The following is a 24,569-nucleotide window of genomic DNA, read 5'->3' on the forward strand; positions in this document are numbered from 1 at the left end:
ACCTGACTTCTATGATTCTATGATCATTGTGCAATTTACACAATGCAAATTACCGATACCTCTCGCTCCTGACTTGCAGCCCCTCAACCCTCCTTGGTGCCCCTCACACGTGACCCACAGTTCCCTAGGCCTGCCAGTGCTCCTCACTCCCAACCCGCAGACCCCTGGTTCCTCACCCAGACCTTCTGGAGAGGACCTCACCTGCTCCCATCCAGGCTGGAGAATGGAAGTTGCAGCAGCTCTGGCTGGTGCAGGCAGCAGCAGAGCAAGTCCAGTCCTGGTGCAGCCTTGAGGGAGGAGGAGGAGAAGCCTGTGACCTCTACCCCTGCTCTGGGCTGGGACTCCCAAGTCATGGTGGGCAGCCTGGCCATGGCCACTTCCCTTGGGCAGTGTCTCATGGCCGCCATGCCCCTGCAAGCATGGGTACTGGCCCCGGCACCTCTGGTCCAGCCACACAGCACCTCTCTACCCCCAAAGGGCCCCTCCACCCCCTTCCTCACTGGAGGGGCAGGCACCCTGTTGCAACTCTAGCACCCAGACACCTGTCTTCTGTGCTGGTAGGCACCAGCCCCGTCAAACATCCATCCCCTCCGGATACCCCTGCCACACACACTTCTGCTGGGAGGGCAGTCCACAAACCCTGGCTATCTTAAGTAAAAGCATACTGTAGTATCCCTGCTTCATGAAAATGAACATAGATTACATCTATAGATTCTCTGCTTTTATTTGCATATTAGACTTTTGAAGATTGATCAAGCAATGCATTGATTGCATCCTTTTGAGAGAGCACCCCCCTAGCACCACACAATCAAGACAAAAGATCATAAAATAAAATGAAGTAGGGTTAACCCTGAAGTTTCTAATCTTTTAAACAGTTAAATCATTATTTAGTAAATCAAATTTCTATTAAATCTTGGTTTTCAGAAGATGTAAGAAATATTTCCTGCTCTTTTTAATATAGAGATGTGCCTATATGCAACTCTTACTGGTACTAGTGTTGTTCAGTCATGTTAATGAACCTTCCTGGTAGAAGGTCAATCACCTAAAATATTTGGAAATAATATATCAGATGCTTACACTGAAACAAAATAAGGAGCACCTCGTTAGCCCCAGAAACAAAATAAAAGCTTTTTCCTACAGATGCTGTTTCCTACAAAATGCTATTTACAGCTGGTTTTTATCCGGAGGATCACAAAAATATTCTACAAACTTGGTATCATTTCACCTATTATTCAAACACAGCCAGCACTGTAATAAAATGCATTTACCAATTATTGTTGCCTGGCAACACTACACAACAGTTTAAAACACATTGGAAAGAAGAAGGGAGAAATAAAAGCAAACCCAGAGAAAGAGAGACAATGTCACTACACAAATTTGTATCTGGCCAGGATTAATATCTGCTTCATTTACACTTGCTGCTGCTTGCTTTTATGTTCATCAGCATGACTCTTCCCAAATACCCTCTCAGGCGTAAGCAGTCTGGGCCTATTGATTAATACAGGTCCATGTGCTGAGATGATTTTGCAGAATAACATGAAAGTTGGCTACTGGCACATACATTTATTAATAAGATACTAATGCCATCTTATTAACGAGATGTAGTTTTTCCTCCTAGAAGTACAAAAATGAAGGTCAAATGATAAACCACGAGAAAATATGCAACCCTTTCATAACCCACTTCTTGGTAGTCCTGGAAGGGTTATGTTCTGGAATTAGGTTTGAAGAAACAAAGATGTCTCTAGCAGGAATCTAAGTAAAATATTAGACACAAAACACATCTCCCAGGGTAAATAAAAGCACATCTTGAAAGAAATATTTAGGGTGTGGTATGCCAAACAGATTTCAAGCCATGGTTCTAGTTAACTACAGTGACAACTGCAACATGCTTTCTGATGTGAAGGAACTCTGTTTTTTTCTCCACTTTCATGTATTTGCATGTGTTTAAAAGCAGGTACTGAGAGGACTGGGTGACCAGGACATCAGAGAGAAATATAGGGCAACCTATTGTAAAACATTCAATCCTCTGCATTATAATTTTTTCTGCATATCACTATGCCAGAAAATAAGGGAAATAACCTGTTTTGGTCTGTTTCAGGTTTTCATACAGCCTTTGACCGTCTGGAAGGTTCATAAGTTATTATGCCATAAAATCAAATGAGTATCTCTAAACAAGAGATTAATTTTACTACTGTTGCTAGTTAACCAAACTACAGCTTATTATTTGAGGAAAAATACTAATAACACTATTACCACTAATATGGAAAACTGGTGGATTTCAGGAATTGCTTCTTTTTCTATTCTTTAAGTCTACAATATACATGGAATGAGATTTTAAAGACAACATCAATTCTTTGTACACATTTCTAAAAGAACAAAGAAGCTGTTACACATGAATCAGATGCAGCTAAATTCAGCAAACTATTCTGCTGCTCTGTTCTGCTGTTAAATTGTGTCACCTTGGGTGAGTCTTAATTTCTTTGAACCTCACTTTATTAATCTGCAAAACAAATGCAATACTTATTGACTTGTGGAGAGTTGTGAGACTTAATTAGTTAAGGCTTGTAAAGCACTTTGAAATACTTAGATAAAAAGCACAACATCGAACACAATACATTTCTGAAAATTATAGGTGCACAATTTTCTCCTGATGAATGTGCTGATCCCTAGACTTGTACCAGAGGATATATCCCAAATACCAAGATTCTTGACAAAGTTTAACTTTTATCAGAGTTACTTTCCTTATTTTGTGCCATAATGATATATGGAAATATTTGTCATTCAGGGGGTGAAATGTTTTACTTATAACAGGTTGCCCTGCATTGCTATTTGATAGTCTGCTCACCCATCCCTTTCACCGTTCTGCTTCATTCACATGCACGTGGAGAGAAAAATCACAAAGCCTGCGGCAGTTCTGTCATTATAGTTAAACTAAAGCAATGACAGTATCCAAATCCTTTTGTAAGCCTTACAAAACTTGTACCAAACAAGTGAACCCCTCCTTTATTTTATTTTTTTTTTAATATAATTACCTGAGATGTTAGTTGTTACGTTGATTGTGGTTGCCGGCCCAAACCCTTTGACTGTGCTGGCACGTATAAAGAACTGGTAGGTGGTACCAGGATGCAGATGTGAAAAGACATGGTGGGTACTGTTCCACAGCTTTGAAACAGTTTGTGGAGGTCCTGCCACTGGAACTGCAGGATCAAATGACCGAATACTGCTATAGCTGACCTGTTAAAATGATTATTTTTAAAGTTAGGTTAGATTAGTGGTCTCCAACCTTCTTAAGTAGGAGATCACCTTTGGCATGTAAAAGCAATCTAGGATCTACTGTGCACCGCTGCCACCCCCTACCTCCCGCCCCCTGCCCAGCTGGTAAATCTATGGAGAGGGAAGGGTGGGGGGGCAGAGTGAGGCAGAGTGAGAAAAAATTATTTGGAGGCATGCCTTGCCAGCAGGTCCCTCACTGTCGGGGCTTCCATCTAGCCTTCGTCCCTTCCCTCCCCCACACCTCCGCAGCTCGGGCATGCACATGCATGCATGTGAGCACTCAGCCCCCCACCCCAGCCTTAGATCGACTCCAAGAGGTTCTGAGATCTACTGGTAGATCAAGATCCACTGGTTGGCAACCACTGGGTTAGATTAGTTGACAGAATTGGGCTGAATTTAATCTATAGATTTACTTGTGAAGGAAACAGATGGTATACTGATACCTGGAAGTAGATAAGTAGAGAATATGGTGTAATCCTAAACGACATTGCTGAGTATTACACTGTTAACAAGTACTAAGTAAAATCTTTTTCCTCCTGAGCACCTCGCCTACTCTTCTTTTCTTCTCTCATTTCCCCACCTTATTAACACATACCCTCAGTATTGTAGTATTACATTTAAGCTAGCAGGGCACATCCTTCACTGTTTCTGATAGTTATCTGTCTATACTCTCCAAAGTGTGCTATTATATCCAAACCTGGCAATGGCATTCAAGAATGACATTGGCATAGTGGTGCCTGTATTCACTAATAGTTCAAGTATATTCCTGCTTTAATGAACTAAGAAGTCAATAGTCATTAAGTCATCAGCACAATAGAAATTGAACACTTAAAGAGGGAATGGAATGGTCCTAGAGTCTGCCCCTTTTGTAAGCATTTATATCCATGTTTTTTGATGGTTTACGTTCCATATCCAAGAGAATATACGTTTTAAAAAATGTGTATACAGAATGTGTATACAGGCTTCTGGCTTCTTAAAAGGGAGATGGACACACTTTAAAAACCCACAGAAAGTTATCTTTAACATCAACACATTTTTTGTGTGCAATCTTCTCTTTCCACAACTGAGATTTCACAGGTTTGCACAATCATGTTATTGGAAGTCTATCTATATACATACAAGCTTTAAAAATCAGCATTTCACTTACTCACAGATTTTTTAATTTGTTATAACCATTTAATATTACTGATGGCCCTGGCCAACCAATACTACTATGCATGGTGACTGAATTTTGCAAATCTAGTCACCACAGAACTTGCATTCCTACATAAAACAGCAGCTGAACTCAATTTGCCTCAAGGCCAAAGATGGATAAAATCAGCAGTAATTATTCCTCCCACTTCTCAATGCTGACTTCCCAAATGCGTGTGTGTGTGTGTGTGTGTGTGTGTGTGTGTGTGTGTGTGTGTGTGTGTGTGTGTGTGTGTGTGTGTGTGTGTGTGTGTGTGTTACCTCATATTGTGTGATGATGCCATTTGGATCCAAAGGTTCTTTCCAGTTAAGGAAGATCTTGTCTTCAAAGGGGGTCCCTTTTACTGATTTTGCAGGTATAGAGCCAGGCACTGCAAATAAAGTAGGACTTTTTAAATTTATAGGAATTCAGGAGAAAGTCATAAACTGAAAATTTGTTGACGATTTACCCCACCAACAACATAAATTAACAAGAACAAAAGTTGGCACATCACATAGTATATCTTTATCCAGCTATGCAAGAGCACTGAATTGAGACTGCCTCCCTAGACTTGATACAACTTAAAATAAATTGTCTTGTAAAACAAACAGAGAGAGAAAAAAAACCAAGCACATAATGACCTACATGTTTAGAGTACATTAGTAACTTCACTAATAAACATGTCTCAGAACCAGAACTACATGTCAAAAGGCAGTTTTCAAAATACTTTAAAAACAGAATCAAAGGCCAACAACAGTATAATTAAGTATGGCAGACTACTTCTAAATGACAGAAATGCTGCAACAACTTGCTAGTGTCAATCACCTTTCTTGCTTTGTTATTTTTATAGTACCAGGTATTGTAATAAAAATATAAGTATTTAACCATCATCTTTTCTCAGGACTAATGCTGTGCTGGGATCAGAACGATTTGATTCAACCTTTCAAATAAAAAATATCTTTCAAAGCTTTTAACTGAAATAAGCAAGTATGACCCTTATTTTTATATCAGTGTAACCAGTGAAGTAATGTCCCCCTGGTATGATAAGGTCTGAAATCTTACCTTAGGCACCACTTCCTTAAGATGTATTCATAGTAACTGGTAATCACAACTATGCTAGGTCTAAATGTTTTGTTATTTTCCCCTTTTAACTTACAAAATATTTTTGCCTATGCCTATCCTCACCTGGAAACAAGGGTAAACGTTTAAAAGAAAAAGGGGAAAGGGATAAATATAAGAAACTTTAGTTTTAAAAATGATTGTTCTTTCAAACTAAGTTACTTTTATTTTATTAGCCAAGGATATATTTGCCTAACCTTTTAATTACTTTATTTTCTTTAATCCAACATGCAATGAGCTTCACACATGACATTTCCTGGAGATTTATTTTCAAAGGATACTGTAATTTTGTGAGGGGTAAAAATAAATTAAAAATCACTGGATCAAAGGAAGCGTTATGCACCGTGCTAACAGCATGAAGGAAAAGTGAGTGGTCTGTCACAGCAGTAAGATTTATTTCAGTCTACACGGAAGCCATAAATGATGAGCTGACCTCTGGGACAGGCAACATAATTTGATACATTAATAATAAATTCATGGAATCAAAGCAGCCCACAAATAAACAGATGAGACTCCAACACCCAACTTCATAGAAACTGCTCATCCATCTGTCAAGTGAAGACCTGGGAGAAGTTAACTAAAATCATGCACTGCCGTTTTACTTCACTGTACTGACACAGTGTGTGTAGTGGATAAAGGCTGATATGCCATGACAGCCCCTCTGTGCTGTTTTTGGCATTTGCTGATGCTGCCGAAGGCATCGTTCTGTTTTGGACTGGAATGCTCCGCTGTTTTTCTTCTCCACCGCTCAAATGAGGCATGGTGTGGCATACACTGTGCACAGGTAATGTCTTCCTTCATGCATTTGAATGTGGGTGAGTAAGAGCGCACGAGAGTCTATAAATGGAATGCACTTTGTTAAATTATACTAAATCACTATTTTAATGTAGAATTCAAAGTAAAGAAAGTGCACGCACACAGTTCGTGAATAAAGCTGCAAAATATTTCTTGTCTCTCTCTTAGATAGATTGCTTCAAAAGGGGCTGCAACTGGGTACTGGGCTAGATGTAAACCCTTCTAACACATCTCTTTAAACACCCAAATGAGAGAAGCCTACAGGCAGATCACATGGCATGATCATGCTCTGTGCTTCTGCACTATAAAATTCTTTGCTTGTGGCAGCAGCAATGTTAAACTGACTGGAACTACATGATCCTAGTTAGTTTCATGCTTCTTTTCCCACTGGCATCAGAAGGGCATAAGAACAAAAGCTTGTACTGTGCGATTATCATCCTCTGCTCTTGGGAATGCCAGAAAAATAAGTTGGGGAAGACAGAGAAAAACAGTTATCTAGAAATAAAAAAGTGTGCGGAGGGGGTAATTTTTTTGGGGGGGTGAGTATTAGAATGGCCAAAAAATGCAGTTCATGGCAAGCTGAAGCTATTTGCAAAGTCAGATGAAATTTAAAAAAAAAAGAGTTACGTAACTTGAAAATGAAGCAAACTATTTCATTTTGGGTGGAATGAAATGCTTCAGTTGACCTCAAGTGATTTTTTTCTTTTTCAGTTTTTCTGTTGGGTCACTGAACTGAAAAATGCATTTTTCACACAGCTCTACCAAGACAATGAGGGAAAAGAAGAGAAGGAAATCTGAAAGCAAAGGCATTCTGTAAAAGATAATATCAGTAGGTTGGTACACAGATTTATTAGTCATTAGTTAAAATTAAGTTCAAATTTTCTTCTCTTCCAAATTCTGTCCTTTTCCCCAAGGCCAGTTTTATTAACAAGTGGAAGTTGCAAAATGGGCTAAAGTAGCATTAAATCCATGGTAACAGAGGCATCTCTCTTTTTGAATGAAGTGAAAGACCATTCAATTTAGACAGTGTTTTTTCTTTATTCCTTAGGCCTCCTGGATAGGTCCTTATGCAAGGGTCTTACCAAGGCTAAGTCGCTTTGTATAGTCTCCTGCAGATAGTCACAACTGGTTAGATAAACCATTTTTTTTTCTGATAACAAGACAAACAACCCCCATCTCCAAAGGGCCCAAAAGCCAAAATAAGCACCCTAGGATGTGTACACACGTACCAAAATGCAGAGCCTTGTTATTCTTAGATAATTCTCTCCTGCATAAGTGGAGTCTAATGTTTTGTTCTATGTATTAATCATTAAACCTAATTAATAATTTTGGCAATTACATTAACTTTAAATTCAAACACCTATGATGCACAGAAATATTTTATATATTACATATGGCACATGAGATTCAAATTGGTTGGCAAGTTAGCTGCATAAGTTAAAATGACAAATATCTCTCACTTACCTGAGCCATTACCAAAAATACATTTTATTTTTTTGCCATGTACTACCCTCTTCTCCTCCTAATTACCTCCTAAAACTGTGGCCCTTTACATCCACAGGACAAGCATTTCATAACACATTTTCTCAGACCACAGTTTCAACTGCATTTCTGAATTTCTCGGGTTCTAAATGCATATATATTATGCTAGACATACAAGAGGGACAAGGTTTGAAAATCTGTTGAGAAATGGAGTCATTTGCATGCCAATTCCAAGGCTTCCAAATATGGGCAACTGGTGCCTCCCGAGTTTGGGGAGGCACCAGCAGGGCACATTATACGTTGCCTACGCAGCCAAACTCTTTACATAATATGGCCGCAACCATGCGGTGTGGATGTTGGTTTCCTGGGGGACAACTAGCAGTGGATCACCTTGCACTGCCGCTACTTGTTCCCGAGGAATGCACATGTTGCATTTGGTCTGGTGCATGGCAAGTTACTCCAGGGGCAGTAGGGAGGCTGGGGCCAGCACTGGGCTGGCCCCAGCAGCTTTACCTGGGGGCCTTTCGGTGCTATAGCAGCGGCGATTCTGCTCTATGGAGCCTGGCTGGCAGCCGCAGTGTGGCTCCGCATGGCCCAGCTCCATTTTAGAGTGACACGCGCTGATCTGCTTTTTTCCCCCCTGGATATCCAGTGGTCAGAAAGACCCTCTGTGCTGCTCCTTTGCAGCATGTAGAACAACTGGATGTATGGTATGTGGCGCTGCAGACATATCTGAGGCACCACATCCTGCATTGCTGTGCTTGTCTGGACGAGGCTTATGTCCTAAACCTGAGAGAGGAAGAGGCAGGGAGGAAAGGGAAGGGGAAGGGGAAGGGGAAGGGGAAGGGGAAGAGAACGAACAGGTGTGCATGCACATGTGCGTGTGTGTAATTTAAAAGGGAATTTTACTACAGTTTGTGTGTATGCAAGTAATTTTTCACGACAGTTTTCTTATAGAAATGCCAAAAACTCTTCTCATGATTTATGTGAATCACCAAAACACATTTCATTAAGCAATATATTTGTATAATGAGCAGCTGATAATCTGTTCTTCTATGCATATATAGTATAGTGGACTTTTCAGACACCATACTTAATAAAATCACAATCCATCACTCTGGCATCAGAACAACTCATTTTAAAATACCTGCCTTAAATTATGTCAGTTCGACAGAATTTGTTATTCACAAATAGTGCTAGTTAAGCATTGTTCTGCATTAAGTTTACAGTAAATTTATTTTACAATACATCGTTTCTGATAGAACAATATTTCACTGTTACCAATTACTACAAAATTAATTTATATTGCTCCAGTTATGCTGTTATGTCATTATGAAGGTGTATATAAATAAAATGTTATCAATGTACACAATGAAAGTCAAACAGAGTATTATACACCACAATACGGCCATGCAACTTATAACATTTTATCTGAAGGTTGATATGGGAAAGTTAGAAATTAATGTGTTCAGTTGTTTGAGTGTTACGTGCATTTTTAAAAATATGTCCCTATAAATGTACTCCCTCCAGCTAAAAATGGCTAGGATTAATATTTAAAATATTTAGAGCTTTGGGTCCATGCTGTACATAGCTCTGAACTGAAATCTCAATTATAGGCTACTTTTATACATTGAAATACAATTTCATTCTTTACCCTTATGATACTTATACCAAAGAAAGCCAGTTATTCCTAGCAGGTCAATAAACATTTTTGCTTATTCCACAAAACTCTCACAAATCTGAGGTAGGTAGGTCTTGCTTGACCTACCTACCTGTTGTGGGTAGGTCTTGCTTGACCAAGACCTTTCCTGACTTCCTATATGGAAAAAGTAGGGTGTAGGAGCAGAGCGGTTTAAAGTTCTCAACCTTTTCTGTACCAGGACCCATTTATAAACATCAGTGGCCAGTTCCGACTGAGTGCCCTTCACTCCTGACCTGCTGCTCCCCACCCCCAGCCTCCAAGTATGTGGGACAGGGGAGTAGATGTATGGGGTACAGCCCGTCCCTGCTGCCACCCCTCATTCCCAATCCATAGACCTCTGGCCCTACTGGTGCCCCTTACTCCCAATCCACAGTCTCTCACCCCCTAGCCTATGCTGGTGCCCATCGGTCCCAAGCCACAACCCCCATCCCTGCTGCAGACCCTCACTCCTGACCTGCAGCCCCCTAGCCCTGCCAGTTCCCCTCACTCCCAGCCGACAGTCCCCTACCCCAAGCCATGCTGGTGCCCCTCACTCCTGACCTGCAGCCCCCCATCCCTGCTGGTGTCCCTCACTCACAAGTCACAGTCTCCACAACCCTGCAGGTTCCCTTTTCTCCTGACCCACAGCCCCTTGCTCCCCCCAGCTGTCCCTGTCCCAACCACGCTGAAGCACTAAGGCTCAGATTCATGCAGTCAGCAGTGGAGTGAATCCTGCCTGGCACAGGATGAAGGGAAGAGGAGGGGAGGCCTGTGGCAACTCCTGCCCTGGGCTGGGGCTCCTGCAACATATCAAGTGGCCTGGTCATGGCCCCTCTCTCCCCCAGGAAGCATCTCCTGGTCGCCCTGCCCCCAACAAGCATGGACACTGCCCCCTAATGCCACTAAGCCAGCCATAGAGCTCCCCACCACCCCCGAAAGGGGCCCTCACTCCCTTCCCTCCCCGGAGGAGCAGGAACCTTCCTCCCTGCTTGCCGCAGGGCCCAGGCAGCTTTCCCCAGCACCACCAGGCACTGGCCCCTCTCACACATCCATGCCCTTCACACACCCCTGCCATACTCCTCCACTACCACCTTGGACAGCCCCCAAGCCCTGGCCCTCCAACCCCGCTCCCCATAGACTTACCTTCATCCAGCTGCTAAGGTTGCTCCCACCCCCTGCCTGACTGGATGCTGGTTATAGGCATGTGCATGCGCACATGCATGCAGTGTTCCCTGGCTCCAATAGCCTTGCCCCTGCCTCTAATAGACCTCCCCCTGCTCCCACCAGTGGAGTAGAGCAAAATACCAGACATTGGTTCAGTTCTTCAAAAAACACCTGGATGGCGATTAGAGGATTGAAAAAGAGGTTATGTTCAGGAAAACCCAGACATATGGTAACCCTAGGGTGGGGTTGGGGGGGGGGGGAGACCCAAGTAGCCCTTTGAAGGCTGGAACTCTGACAACTTGCAAGGGGTCCTACATTTTTCTCCTTTAAAGGAGAATCTATTTTTAAAGTTTGTTCACCCCTTTTATATGTTTTTGCGACCCACTTTTGGCTTATGCCCCATGGGTTGAAAAACGCTGGTTTAAGATGTTGTGTAGTTCCAGAGGGCAAGTTTGATTCTTGCTCTGAACTTGTATTAAAGGGTACATCCCATACACACTTGACCCAGCTGTAAATGGATAAACTGGTCATGGATACCCGGCTTGGAAGGCAAAGGTGGCAGAAAGCAGCAGAACTCACATCACTCCCAAGTGTGCCCCAAACAACAAAAACCAGAAAGTCTTAACCCTTGTAACTTGATGGGCTATATAAGCTCATGACAGATCTTTGACATTTTGGATGGCCTGCCCACTCTACCTTTTCCAAGTACTCTTATTGAAAGACATCTCCATTTTAAGTCAATCATTAGATTACACAGTGTCCAACAATTTTGTTAGAACATGGAAGAAGAAATAAGAAAAGAGGGTTTTATTCCCAATGGCTTCTCTGACTGGTCTTATAACAACATCATAGCTCAGCCACTGGCATGGATCTTTGAGAACTCCTGGTGCTCTGGTGAAGTGCTTGAAGATTGGAAGAAGGCCAATGTGGTACCTATCTTCAAGAAAGGGTGGAAACTAGATCCAGCAAACTACAGGCCCATCAGCCTGACTGCTATCCTGGGGAAGGTCTTGGAAAAGATTAAAGAGGCCATCCTTAACAGACTAGCTGACGGCAATATCCTGAGGGATACCCAGCACGGGTTTGTTGTGGGTAGATCTTGCTTGACCAATCTCATTTCCTTTTACGACCAGATGACCTATCACCTGGACAAGGGGGAAGAGATTGATGTCATATATCTTGACTTTAAAAAAGCCTTTGATCTGGTATCCCATGATTACCTCTTGGGAAAACTAGCTAACTGTGGCCTCAACCACACCACGATCTGCTGGCTGGGGAATTGGCTCTTTGGTCAGACCCAGAGGGTGGTGGCTGACGGAAGCCAATTGTCATGGTGCGCTGTGACCAGTGGAGTCCCTCAAGGCTCTGTCCTAGGGTCTATATTTTTTAACATCTTCATCAATGATGTAGACATTGGTGTCAGAAGCGGGCTGGCCAAGTTCGCCAATGACACCAAACTCTGGGGTAAAGCATCCACACTTGAGAACAGAAGGGTGATCCAGGCAGATCTTGACAGGCTCATGAAATGGGTGGATGAGAACCTGATGATGTTTAGCACTGAAAAATGCAAGTTTTTCCACCGTGGGAGGAAAAACCTGCAGCACGCTTATAGGCTTGGCAGTGCTACACTGGTTAGCACTACGCTGGTTAGCTGGTTCACTACAGATGGAAGAGACTTGCAGGTCATGATTCACCACAAGATGAACATGAGCCTTCAATATGATGCTGTACCTTGTAAAGTGAGCAAAACACTGGCTTGCATCCATAGATGCTTCTCAAGCAAATCCTGGGACGTCATTCTCCCCTTGTACTCAGCCTTGGTGAGCCCGCAGCTGGACTACTGCATCCAGTTTTGGGCTCCACAATTCAAAAAGGATGTGGAAAAGCTTGAGAGAGTCCAGAGGAGAGCCACGCGCATGATCAGAGGTCAGGAAAATAGATCTTATGATAAGAGGCTGAGAGCCATGGGACTCTTCATCTTGGAAAAGCGCAGACTCAGGGGCAATCTGGTGGCCACCTATAAGTTTATCAGGAGTATTCACCAGGATCTGTTCACCAGAGCACCCCAAGGGATGACAAGATTGAACAGTCCCAAATCTGCCGTGACCGATTCAGGCTGGACATAAGAAAAAACTTCTTTACTGTCCAAGCCCCCAAGGTTTGGAATAGACTACTGCCAGAGGTGCTTAAAGCACCTACTTTGAATGCCTTCAAGACACATTCAGATATTTATCTGGCTGGGATCCTATGATCCTTGCTGACTTCCTGCTCCTGGGGCAGGAGGCTGGACTTGATGATCCTTCAGGGTCCCTTTCAGCCCGAATGTCTATGAAATCTATGAAACTTGGTAAAACAAACATCAAAACTGACATAATTATTAGGAATGTGCCATTTACACGTATTACTATCTATGTGAAAATAACCTCTGTTTAAGATATTTCATGTCAGAATTTTCAGAAAATATTTCAGGCTTAAAATTAAATTATGGGTGGAGAGAAGAAAGAAAGATGTTAGACATTAGCTGAATCATCTATCCTTTCCTTCCTTCAATCTAAACCATCAGTTTTCCTCTAAATTAACACTACCTTTCTATTTGATCTAAACTATAAGTTAGCATTAGATAAAAAAAATATTCATTGGGGTGATGAATCTCTTTCCTGTGTTCTACATGATGTTGAGCATTGTGGCAGCACACCTTTGGGTGCTTGCCACTTTAAAGGCTGGAGCAGGCAACCAGCAGTTGCCCAATTAGGGCGGCCATATTAAAACTAAGGTCAACCAGGCAGAGTCGGCAAAGTGTTGCTTGCAGACGAGGGAGCAACATCATCCAGCTGAGCCGAGGCCCACAACATCATACCAGAGGGCCGGTAAGGGCAGGAGTGAGGGGAATGGCTTGGAGGCTCCTGGTCCTGCATGACCTAAAACTGCACCCTGCCACGGTAGCGAGACCTAAAGGGGCTGCCAATGGCATGGCAGTCTCCATGTAAATACCAGGACCACTCACCTGAAATGCAGGTCAGGGCCTCTTACTAATCCCTAGCCCCTATCTTGGGTGGGTTACATCTAGCAAGTGGGGCCAGGCACAGATGAGCCCACAGGGGATTGAGACCCCAGAGGCCCCAGGAGGGGATAGAAATCTAGTCCCAAAGAAGGGGAGGCAGCATGGCCCCAGAGAGGGGACTGGTATATAGCCCTAGGGCAGAGGGCAGAGTTGTGTGGCCACACACAGAGTAGGGTGGAATGGAAGTAGGCCTGAAGGGTTGTGCGAGGGGGGGGACTGAAAAGGAAGTAGGCCTGGTCTCAGGGGTGTGTTGAGTAGGGCCAAACTGGGAGCAAGCCTGATGGACAGTACAAGGGCCAGCCCCATGAACAGTTGGTTGTGAGGATGATGAGAATACCCCAGGGTGGGGTGTGGTATAAAGGCTGTAGAATGGCCACAGTAGGAACCCCATGTATGGGGTGGACGCCAAGGTATGTTTGTGGATGCCTGAGGCCATAGCCTGGGCCAGAGGGGGGGGAAACTCAGCCAGAGAGCTAGGGATGAGTCCTGACCCCAGTAAGTCCTCCACCGCTAGGAGGCTAAGTGTGGGTTGAACGTAAGATCTAAGGTTTGAGCACAATGACCTGTTACTCCAGGGAGGGAGGGAGAGTCCCTGTGAGACCCTGGAGCATTAGTCATGGTGTGAATTATGAATATTATGTGGATGCAATCTGCAAGGCATGGGCTGCAGTGTAGGGGAGGTTCAGAGCTGCAAATAGTGCCCCCTGGCAAAGGGGAATATAATGGGTAGTCTTCCAGATTATACCATCAGGAAAGAGAACATTAAAATTGTGGCAGGCAAGACTGGACAGACTGCCCCACAGAGACAGGTGGGTGGGCCGGCATGAGACTCGGCCACAAGTATGCCCCATCACAAGCATACATAAAAATAGTATCCGTACTTCAGAAACATAATACCGTCTTCCTATATGTCTACAGGAAAGTGAAAATATCATTAAAAAGATCTTGTTCACCAGTGAAGTCTACCATATCAATCACAGGGCATTAACACTGATGATGATAGAGATAGGTTTGCACTTTCCAACCTCAGGCAATGTTACCTGGAGGCCTAGTTGCTGTATACAATCAATCATCTCATTCAAACACATAAATAGAATATATGAGCACAAGCCTTAATGACTCACAAATTAAGAGTCCTATCCATGTAAACAGGATTTATGTCATTACTTTTATTCTAGCATGGCCCATGTGGCAAAACATAGTATAGCAAATGACAGATTTGAGAGAAACTGTCACTTAACCCGGTACAGTTTCATAATGTTTTTTGAGATAAACACGTCACCTACCAAGTCTTCTTAAGTTTGTCTGATGATGCAAATAATATCCTTACAACTTTATAAGCCACTTTCCATTCCTGATACAAAAAAACCTATTCAACACTAGACTCAAGATACTGGGAGGGGTAATATTAGTAGAGGGAGAAGTGTGCCACCCTGGTAAAGCACCCCCTGCCTGCCCAGCAGCAGTGGGAGTGGCAGCATGAAACTGTGCCACTCACTGCTGCCAGGTGGGCAAGGGGCACCTCACCAGGGCAGCGTGGGAGTCACACTGATAAGAAGCTTCCCCATCTGGTCTTGCTCTTCCCTGCCAGGCCAAATCCTGCTCACTGGGCCATGAAAGTCCTGGGCAGAGGGCAATAGAGTGAGGGAGCCCGAGCCTGCAGGGGGCAGCAACATCTGCTCACCCCATGGGCTCCACTCTGGCTGTGCTGCCCTTGGTGGAGGGGGATCCAGGCTCTGCACTCTACTCTGCCACAGCAGCCACCACCTCCCACGCGTGAAAGCTGGGAATTGGGTGCTACTGCAGAGGGCAGGGGGTTGCAGACCTGGATCCCTGGCATTGTAGCCCTAGCAGTTGTAAGCCCCCTCCAGTAGGGCTGGGGAGGGGGGGCAGGGGACTGTAGGTGTGGAGTAAGGGGCACCTTAAGGCCAGGGGTTGTAAGTGAGGAGTGCCAGCAAGGCTAGGAAGCTGTGGATGGGGAGTGAGGGGCACCAGCAGGGCTGTGGGCGGGGAGCAAGAATACAACAGATAAATATGAGGTCTGTACACTTGCACCTCTCTTGACCAGCTCCACAATAAATGCTACAGCATGTCCCTTTGCAAGTCTAACTAGATAAAGGCTCTCAGAAAACATGATCCCCTTTGAAAAGCCTGCAATTTTGTTGCAACCCAATTCACATGAGCACAGAAGCATTACTTAGCCATGTCTAATAGAATACAGCCAGCAAAAATCTCTATATTAAAGGCCTAGATATGTAAGTAGCATAGTTACTCAAATTCAAGACAAGGTTTTCCTCCCCATTTAACATTTAGCGTATGGGGCAGCAGGGGGGGCACATGGTTGTGTGGCTCCAACTCTGGCCCAGATCCCAGGTCTGGATCGAATTGGAGCTGCACCTGCTGCCCCCTTCCATCCTCACATCTCCTCCCCCACCATTGCCACCTACCCCCATACTGCCCTTGCCACCACTTAGACTCCAGCTCTGGCAGAGTTCTGACCCTGCTCCAACTAGGCCTGGTAGCAATGGTGATGGTGGTGACAGCAGCTCCAGCCTGGGCTCTAGCTCAGGGGCCCAGTTGGAGCTGCTGATGCTGCAATGGCAACTGTGTGTCTGGGCTGGGGTTAAAGCAACTGTGTTCCAGGCTGGAGCAGGGCCAGAGACCTACTACAGTTGGAGAATAGGCCAGCTGAAGTCACCCAATTATTGGATGGCGGCCTTAAATTCAGAGCCATCTTGGATTTGGGTAAAAATGGTAGCTTGGTCTGGTTTTTCTCTTGAAATTATCTACAAAATTAATACTGCACTTGATCTATATAAAACAGTCAAATTCTTTATGCCTCAATACATCCTTGTATGATGCCTCTAAATCTCTATGGTTCTCTCTCATTCCTCATATTCTCTGGCTGTGTTATGTAATGCTGCTTTCTGCACTTCATAATGGTAAAGTTTTAAATACCATTTTTTTTCTGTTTGAAAATATGTTAAAATACTAAGCCACCATCACCTTCTAGGTCTGGGTGTAGTCACCATTTCCACACTGTTTATATGTGCATACAAGCATACAGCATTTTTTTCTGCCTTCCCTTTTCTGTGGCTGTGTGCTAGAAAAATTGTTTTTTTTCTCTATTCTTTGTATGGAGCCCTATACATCATCCAAATTTTGTATGCTTACACTCTCAAAGGACTGCTTGGGGAAGTACGGCACACTCTCATATAAGACATCTCAAAACAGATGCTACATAGCCCTAGTGGAGCACAGGTTGTACACCAGTACATTAATTCCCTAGCCAGACATTATTAGTGAGTGCTCAGAGCCACCCTAAAAGTGGCTACATTACATGTTTCAGGATGTAGAACACACAGAGCATGCCTGGAATATATCAGTGTGACATTCCCTAGCATAGTCACTTGATGGTGTAGACCAGTGATGTTCAACCTCTGAGTGAGGGGCCAGATCCAGCCATGCAGCTAGATCCAGCTGTATGGTGTCAAACTGACACAGGCAGATCTATGTGCCTGGGGTTGGGCCAGCATACCCAGTGTTGGAGAGCAGGATCACAGTGAACAGCCATATCTAGTGCAAGGCCAGATCTGGCACAGGGGTCAGCCCAGCAAGTGGCTGGATCCAGTATGTGGGGTCAGGCTGGCACACAGACCCTGTGCAGGATCCAGCCTGTGCTAGTCACTTGGGCCACAGAACCAGAAAGCTGCATATCACTGGTGTCGATATGTTTTGAATAACCAGTTATCACCTACAGAAGGTATGTAAACTAAAACTAACTCTTCATTTCCAATATTACAGTTTTTGTCTATTAGGAGTCTATAGTTAATGTTATATTAATTTATTTCCTATTAAGATCCAAATCAGATAACTACTGAACATCAAACTCAGTCCTTTGTTTCTCTTCACACAAGGTACGTAAGGCCATCTTGCTAGTGGACTTAAGGGGATTTTACAAATTTCTCAAAATACTATTTCAAGACAGAAAAACCTAATAATAACTAATAGGTACACACCGCATAAATGCTCCCCCCCATTAATTTACACTATTCTGAGTTTTAAATAAACTCTAGCAGTGTTGAACAGAACTTTTAAATATAAGTTTATACAATAAGTAAAATTCTTCAAACTCGTATCTGAAAAATTCCTTAACACAATGAACTCATTCTTGTCTTTTATATTAAAGCATTTAAAAAACCATGGAATATTTTAGTTGTATGAAGGATATTCACAGTGACATCAGCTAACAATTCAGTCAGTTTTGGTTATGCTTTTCAGAATGTTGAATAAAATATTTTAAAAGTCGCAATTTTAGAGGCATTCAAAATTCTTATAATTAATTAACAGATTAATAAACTAGGACTTTTGTCCATCAAAAGACATATTTTAACTGACAAATCCAATCCTTCACACAATTGTTAGTTTAGACATAATTTCTATAACAACATTTGTACATACCATCTTCATCTGTTTGAATAACAGTCTCCTCGCTCTCCTTTCTCCCTTCAGGATTGGTTAGGATCATTTTGAGGCTGACATTTGTGTACGGAGGCAGATGATCCACAACATGCTGGGGCGCTTTGGGGTCCATATCCAAGCAGTCTGCTTTGTTCTCATTGTGTCCATGGAAGTAATGGTAGCAAATAGTGACATTGAACGTGTGGCAACGAGTAATATTGTAACCCAGAGATTCCCAATCCACTGCAATGTGCCTGGCCTGGATCTCAGCAATCTTCAGTGTTTTTGGTGTTCTCATGGGCTCTAGAAAAATACAGAACATGACGAAAATAGCACTGTCAACATTCTTCACACTTGCATGAAGTTGCTAAATGATACACTCAGAAATATCAAAACACAAGAGATACCCAGCAAGCACAAACCCATTGCTGGAAGAAGTGTCATTCCTTGTAAGTGATACCCAGAAGGGAAAGAAATGCCACAGCCTCTACGTTTTCATTTCCTTCTGTTCCATCCCTTCTCTGTAGGTTTCTACCAATGATTAAGATTTAGCAGCACTGAAAATAAAATATTAATTAATGGTGCCAGCAATTCAAAGCATTTGAGAATTACAGAGAGCAGATGCAGGAAGAGTGACCAAAAGGCCACCACAGCTGTCGCCGCTAACTTCCCCACTTCTTTTCTTGCTTTTTTCTCCTCAAATGAGTCAATTACATAATAGATCATAGTGGTAAAGAGTCAGCATGTACTGCACTATGATTTATCATGCCAGCATGTGATGCTGTATACTAATTACCTTAATTGCTGTACTAAACTAACAGTTACAAAAATGATGCAGATATTAATTAACATTTATTAGTTCAATAACGATGCTATTCATCCAAGCAAGAAAGCCAAGAAACATTACAAAAACACTTCTGGAAATTTCCATTATAGTCTACCTCCATTAAACCCCCAATAGACTCTCTGTATAGCTCACAGCTGATAATCATTGCACCACCATCCAAGATCAACCATTATCTGCACATGAATTTCCACTCAGGTGGAAAGCACCAGCAGAACATGGGGTATTCCCTAAGCTGCCATCAATCTATCACTGCCTCTCCAGTGTACTCATACCTCATGCAAGACTAACTTTTATAAATTGAACTTAATTAAAATGATTACAAAATTGAAAGTCATGACCATGACTAGATACACCAGAAGCTCACTAGAAATGCATCAAGGGAAACGTTCTACCATCTTTCTATGCATTTGCTTGCCAAAGAAAAATAAGACAAGGCCTAGGTATAACTTTAGTCTTGGAGGCTTGCTGGCTCATGGTGAAAATCAGATAAGTTGACGCGCATCTGAAATGTAGATTTTTTTCTTTCTGGGGCTCATTTTCCTACTTATCTTTCATTTACAAATCAAGAATCTCAGCTACGCAAATAACCAGCCAAAAGCACTGGTCTATTCAAATGAAATCTGAATATATGTATCCTATTCAGTATGTGTTTTCCAAAGACAACTGCAACCAACCAGCCTCAAAGATCAAAATGATTTAATTTTAACTAGAATACATGCAGATATTTCCTGAAATATCCATATTTCCATATTGCTATGGATTAAAAGGCGAGTGTGTGGGGAGCAAGGGAGAAGGGGTTGTGTGTTTTCTTTCATATTCAGTCATAAACCTCCCACTCTCAAAACTACTATTTTCTTAAATAAGTGTGTCCTTTTCTACCTGAAGAACTGAGCTACTGTCAAATGTATGGTAAAAGAGAAAAAATAAGGTTGTCTCCTGGGCAGCAGCCTTCTGAAAATATTGCATAAGGTAGCTCAAGACAACAGGGTGACAGAAATCATTTAATAGGTCAGATGCTGGGGGGGGGGGCGGGCGGGGGAGATAGATGTTTTTAAAGCTCTTTTTATTTTATAAAAATATTAAAAAGTAAATGCGAAAGTGCGAAAGTGTAGGGCCCACCCAGGGGCTGAGCATGAAACACTTTTCAGAACGAAAACATTCATATCACTAGGAATTGAACCACCCACCCAAAAACCTTCATGGGATTTACACATTTAGGACTAGCTGTCCATCTTCAAAATTTCAGGGTGCCCCCTCAATGGCCCAGCGTGATACAAATTGGTCCACATTTTGTTGCAAGATGAAGTATCCAAACTCAAAGGTGACAGACGCCCAGGCCAAAAACCAGAAGAGCTGGAGAGCATTATCAGAACCAACCTATGTGAGTGGTTTCTGTGGCTTAGCAGGGATGCCATCCTGGCCTGATGCAGCAAGAAATTGGTCAGGCAGATCATTCTCCCTTTGCCTGTTTAGTACAGAATAGAGAAAATACACAGTCTCAGAGAAGTCAAAATCTGGTATGCCAAATCAGGTGCTGAGGGCAGAAAACGTGGCTACAGTTGGAGACCGGAAGTCATTGAAGAGTCTTCTTTACTTTTTCCTTGCAGAAAAGGCAGGATGCCAACACCGCATGATCTAGGTGGTGAACAAATGTGCCCATGGCCAGGCCCTAGGCGGCAGCCACCACTGGAGGTTATCAGTTCTCTTGGCAATAGGAATCTTGTATAGGGTGCACTAGGCTGGGAAGGCTTGCTTTGATATGCCTGCCAATAAGGGCCGTCTCTAGAAAGTGTTGGTGCAGGTGGCAAGGACACTCGCGTGACATTTTGACTGTCCACGTGTAAAACACCTTTCCAGACAGGATCTCAAAGCAGATCCCACCACTGGACTCATTGATTTCACTGGGCATAGAGGGACTGCAGGGTACTGGGTCTGCCATTGCTGTCCACAGCTGAAGAGAGAGGTGGTGATGGGTTGGGGGTACGGCAGGTGAGAGGGAGGGATAGCTAGCAAGTTGTCACTGGGGAAGGCTCACTGTGTGTGGAGATGGTCCTCTGTCAAAAACCCTATTCACACAGCCCACCATGGGTTGTGTAGGGTAACACCTGCCTTGGGTAACTTTGGGGCTAAGTACAGTCAAAAAGCCCAAAGCTGAATCAATTCAGTCTTTGCAGGTTAGTCTAAGCTGCAGAGATTAAATTGAAAAACAATTGGACGCACGTTTACCTTTGATGCAGGAAATGAAGCCCCAAGCCTCCAGTGGCCCCATGCCTGCAGAAGCCAGACAGCAGTAGAGCATGGCTCTCTGGCACGTAGCCAGCATGTGCTGCGTGTTCGCTTCCTCTTCCTGCCCCCATGGTCTCTGGGATTTGCAGTCCACAATCACAGAAGTAGGACTCTGCAGGGTTGCCATCTCTTCCTCTTTCTACTTCCAGGTGCCTCTGGGATTTGTAGTCCACAGTTGCAGCCCACAGTAACTTTCAGTAAGTTTTTAGCAGAGCAAGGCAGCTCTGTACTCAGAGGTTTAAACCCCCTTCCTAGCCCAAGACCCCAGCCAGGGTTTGCCAGGTGGGGGTGTCCCTGCCCCTCTCCTCCCCCCCACAACACTTCTCTGCTGGAGCAGATGGCACAGCATGGCTCAGCCCATGGCTGGAAAGCATGCTGGGGGGGGCTGTGATTTAACTTAAACCAGCAAGGGGTCTGGGACAGAAGTTTCATAAACTGGTTTGACCCAAATCAGTTAAATATGATACTACATTCAATCAGGTTTATCTTAAACCAGTTTCAGACATTTTGAAATTGGTTTATATGCACTGAAATTCTGTTCTGTTACAGGTTTAAACCAGTTTTTGATCTCTTAAACTGATTTATGTGTAACTTCTGTCCTTAGCCCAGCTAACAAATTGTGCCCCAGCTAATTAACTGGCTAGCTTCCTAATTGCCTGATGGTGCATGTCTGGCCCAGGGAAGTGATAAGGCTTCTAAAGGCAAGGCTTGGTGTCCCCTGCTGCAAGGCCAGGTTACAGACCATGGTTTCCTGCAGGAGCTCTGGAAATCGGATGCACATGCCCTAAGGTCTCATTTGGAAGGAGATTTGTCAGGCCTGGGTGAGGCTGTGGTAGAAGGGTGAGAAGCTTCCTTTGGAAAACGAAAAATGTGGACTACCTGTTAACCTAGTTCTCTAAAAAAATGCTGTTAACAGATGCAGTTGTGAAAATCTTCTGAAAGAAGGCAATAACATATGAATTCTTTAGAAGGGGGTGATAAAGGGAATTACCACTGACTCTTAGTCATTAAAAGCAGATATAGAAAACTGCATTCAATGCCTTAGGGGAATAGTACCACTAAAAGCAAAAGAAGAAAAATCCAACACTTTGATAAGAAAGAGCATAAATGTCCTTCAATGGATTCTGTTAGAAGGTGATGTCTAAAGTAATGGAATCAAGTCTATCATTAGGGTTAGTTTTGTATTATGTTATTTTCCTTTCTAAAACCAATATCATTGTTGTCAATAATTTCAGTTTTATTCTTCCTGTTCCAAGAATGGCACTCACCAGAAAAGATATACAATTCTAACTTTCTCTGCATCTCAAATTAATTTAAAAACCAACTTTGCAACATAAAATAATACAGGTTAGTCATCTGTAAAGATTCATTCCTTGCATGTGTTGAGAATCAAGCAAAGCCTTAAACCAAGCAGTCATAGGAAATGCACTGAATTTTAATTTGGTTTCCTCCAAGATAGGGCTTTGATATGCATATTCCACTTGGCATTATGTAGGCCTTTTTGAAACAGACAAAAAAATTAAAAGCTTTGTTAATCTTGAAAAAAAATCTTTTACAATCCCATGCAAATTTTACAAAAGTATCACAGTATCAGAGGAGACATTAAAATATCCTTTATTTACCTGTCGGAAAAGGAAATATAAAAGAGCAAGCATGATCTAACTTCCTCACAAGCTCTCTTGTTTGGCAGAGATTAACTAACTTCTGTAACATTGAGATGGTAATTAAAGTCCAGAGAGTATCTCAACAGCTTTGGTAGATTCTGCCAACTGTCCCATTGGTGCTAAAATGATGCTTTTGAACACAATTTTACCAGTGCATCTGAGTGACATTCATAATGGGGATCTCTAGAGAACAGGTCCAATTGTTTTAAACTGCTGCACCACAAAGTCTCCATCTGTAAGCCCTGATAGAAAGTAATCTCCCAATAATTATTTTTCTCAGCTAAAAAACTACTGAATTGCGTAGTAGTCTCCCTGAAAACTCACTGCATCTCATTAAAAACAATTATTTGTAGGTGAAGAGAAAATAAAAAGCCCCAAATTACATTTAGTACTCTATTTCCCTTCAAAACACTGTCCTAGAGTCTCTTCAAATTAAGTTCAACTGATTGGTTCCTTCCTAAGCTAAGACTACAGCTCTCAGGAACACTAATCTAAGACACTGCAAAGCAATTCATCCATCTCATTTCTTCCCTTCATAAGAAATCCCTACTTTTTCCCCTTAATTTCCAATTATAAGTAGAACTGCTTTAACTAAAGAACACAGATACATCCAGCACATGAGTCTAGCTTCCTTGTTATATTAATCTATACGAAACTAGTATCTTCAGCACAACAGGAACAGGCCAAAACTTCCAGGAAAATACTGCTCAATTCTGAACCAGCTAACTTGTGTTCCAGTAGTAATTATTACAATATACAGCACTTCATATGTTCAAACCATTGCACAAACATTAATTAAGCTTTAAAATACCTCTGAAAGACAAGTATTATTCCCATTTTAGCAAGGAGGAAACAGTAAGAAAAAAAGGGTTAATAACTTGCTTAAGGGTATAAGGCAATTTATTGACAGAGCCAAAAGTAGCACTGTCATACTTTGCTCCTATCCTATTCTCTGACCACTATACAACATTAACCTCATTAGCAGCACAAATGACCAAGTGCCAGCTTAAGTATTAAGTTTTATAGAAAAAGATAAATTCCACGGCTGCTCTTCAATACCAGTTTTTTAAAGTAGATTAGAAATAATTTTGTTAAAAAAGGGTTAAATGGTTTATGATGTCAAATTATTAACCTAATATCTGTTCAGCATTAAAGACAAGAAGTTTGAGACAATACTTTTGTTTCTTTATTTTCTAGATTTATATAATAAACTAGTCTTTGAGCACAGCTAGAATTCAAACTTCCTAAACAAAACTTTTGATCAAATAGAGTACAGGCAACCCCTGCTTAATGCTGTTTCACTTAGCGCTATTTCACTATAAAGTTAATTTAAAATTGATACCTGATTTCACTTAGCGCTCAGCAAGTTTCATTATAAACACTCGCTGTCACCATCTTGGGTCATTTAAGTGTGGGGATGCAGTCAGGAAGGCCAACCGTACCTTGTCATGCATCCACAGATGCATCTCAAGCAGGTCCAAGGGGGTGATACTTCCCCCTCTATGCGGCACTGGTCAGGCCACAGGTGGAGTACTGTTTCCAGTTCTGGGCACCGCACTTCAAGA

The 24,569-nt window shown here is 42.6% G+C and overlaps 1 protein-coding gene and 1 long non-coding RNA gene across 9 annotated transcripts in view; one reads left to right on the top strand and one right to left on the bottom strand.

Moving 5' to 3' along the window:
- Positions 1 to 24,569, bottom strand: part of PTPRK (protein tyrosine phosphatase, receptor type K) — a 608,487-nt gene that overhangs the window by 94,504 nt on the left and 489,414 nt on the right. For all 8 annotated transcript variants that reach the window (XM_019538012.1, XM_019538011.1, XM_019538015.1 and 5 more), the window contains exons 8-10: positions 18,208 to 18,510; positions 4,726 to 4,835; positions 3,033 to 3,234 (exon numbers count right to left, since the gene is read on the bottom strand). In XM_019538012.1, the coding sequence (XP_019393557.1) occupies positions 3,033 to 3,234; positions 4,726 to 4,835; positions 18,208 to 18,510 (615 nt within the window). The remainder of the gene's footprint in view (positions 1 to 3,032; positions 3,235 to 4,725; positions 4,836 to 18,207; positions 18,511 to 24,569) is intronic.
- The window catches only part of LOC109312006, a 29,736-nt gene continuing 11,248 nt past the window's right edge, over positions 6,082 to 24,569 (top strand). The window contains exon 1 of the long non-coding RNA XR_002101683.1: positions 6,082 to 6,347. This is a non-coding gene — a long non-coding RNA (uncharacterized LOC109312006). The remainder of the gene's footprint in view (positions 6,348 to 24,569) is intronic.

Source organism: Crocodylus porosus, unplaced genomic scaffold (assembly GCF_001723895.1).
Source record: "Crocodylus porosus isolate Cpor-Errol unplaced genomic scaffold, CroPor_comp1, whole genome shotgun sequence".
Lineage (NCBI taxonomy): Eukaryota > Metazoa > Chordata > Crocodylia > Crocodylidae > Crocodylus > Crocodylus porosus.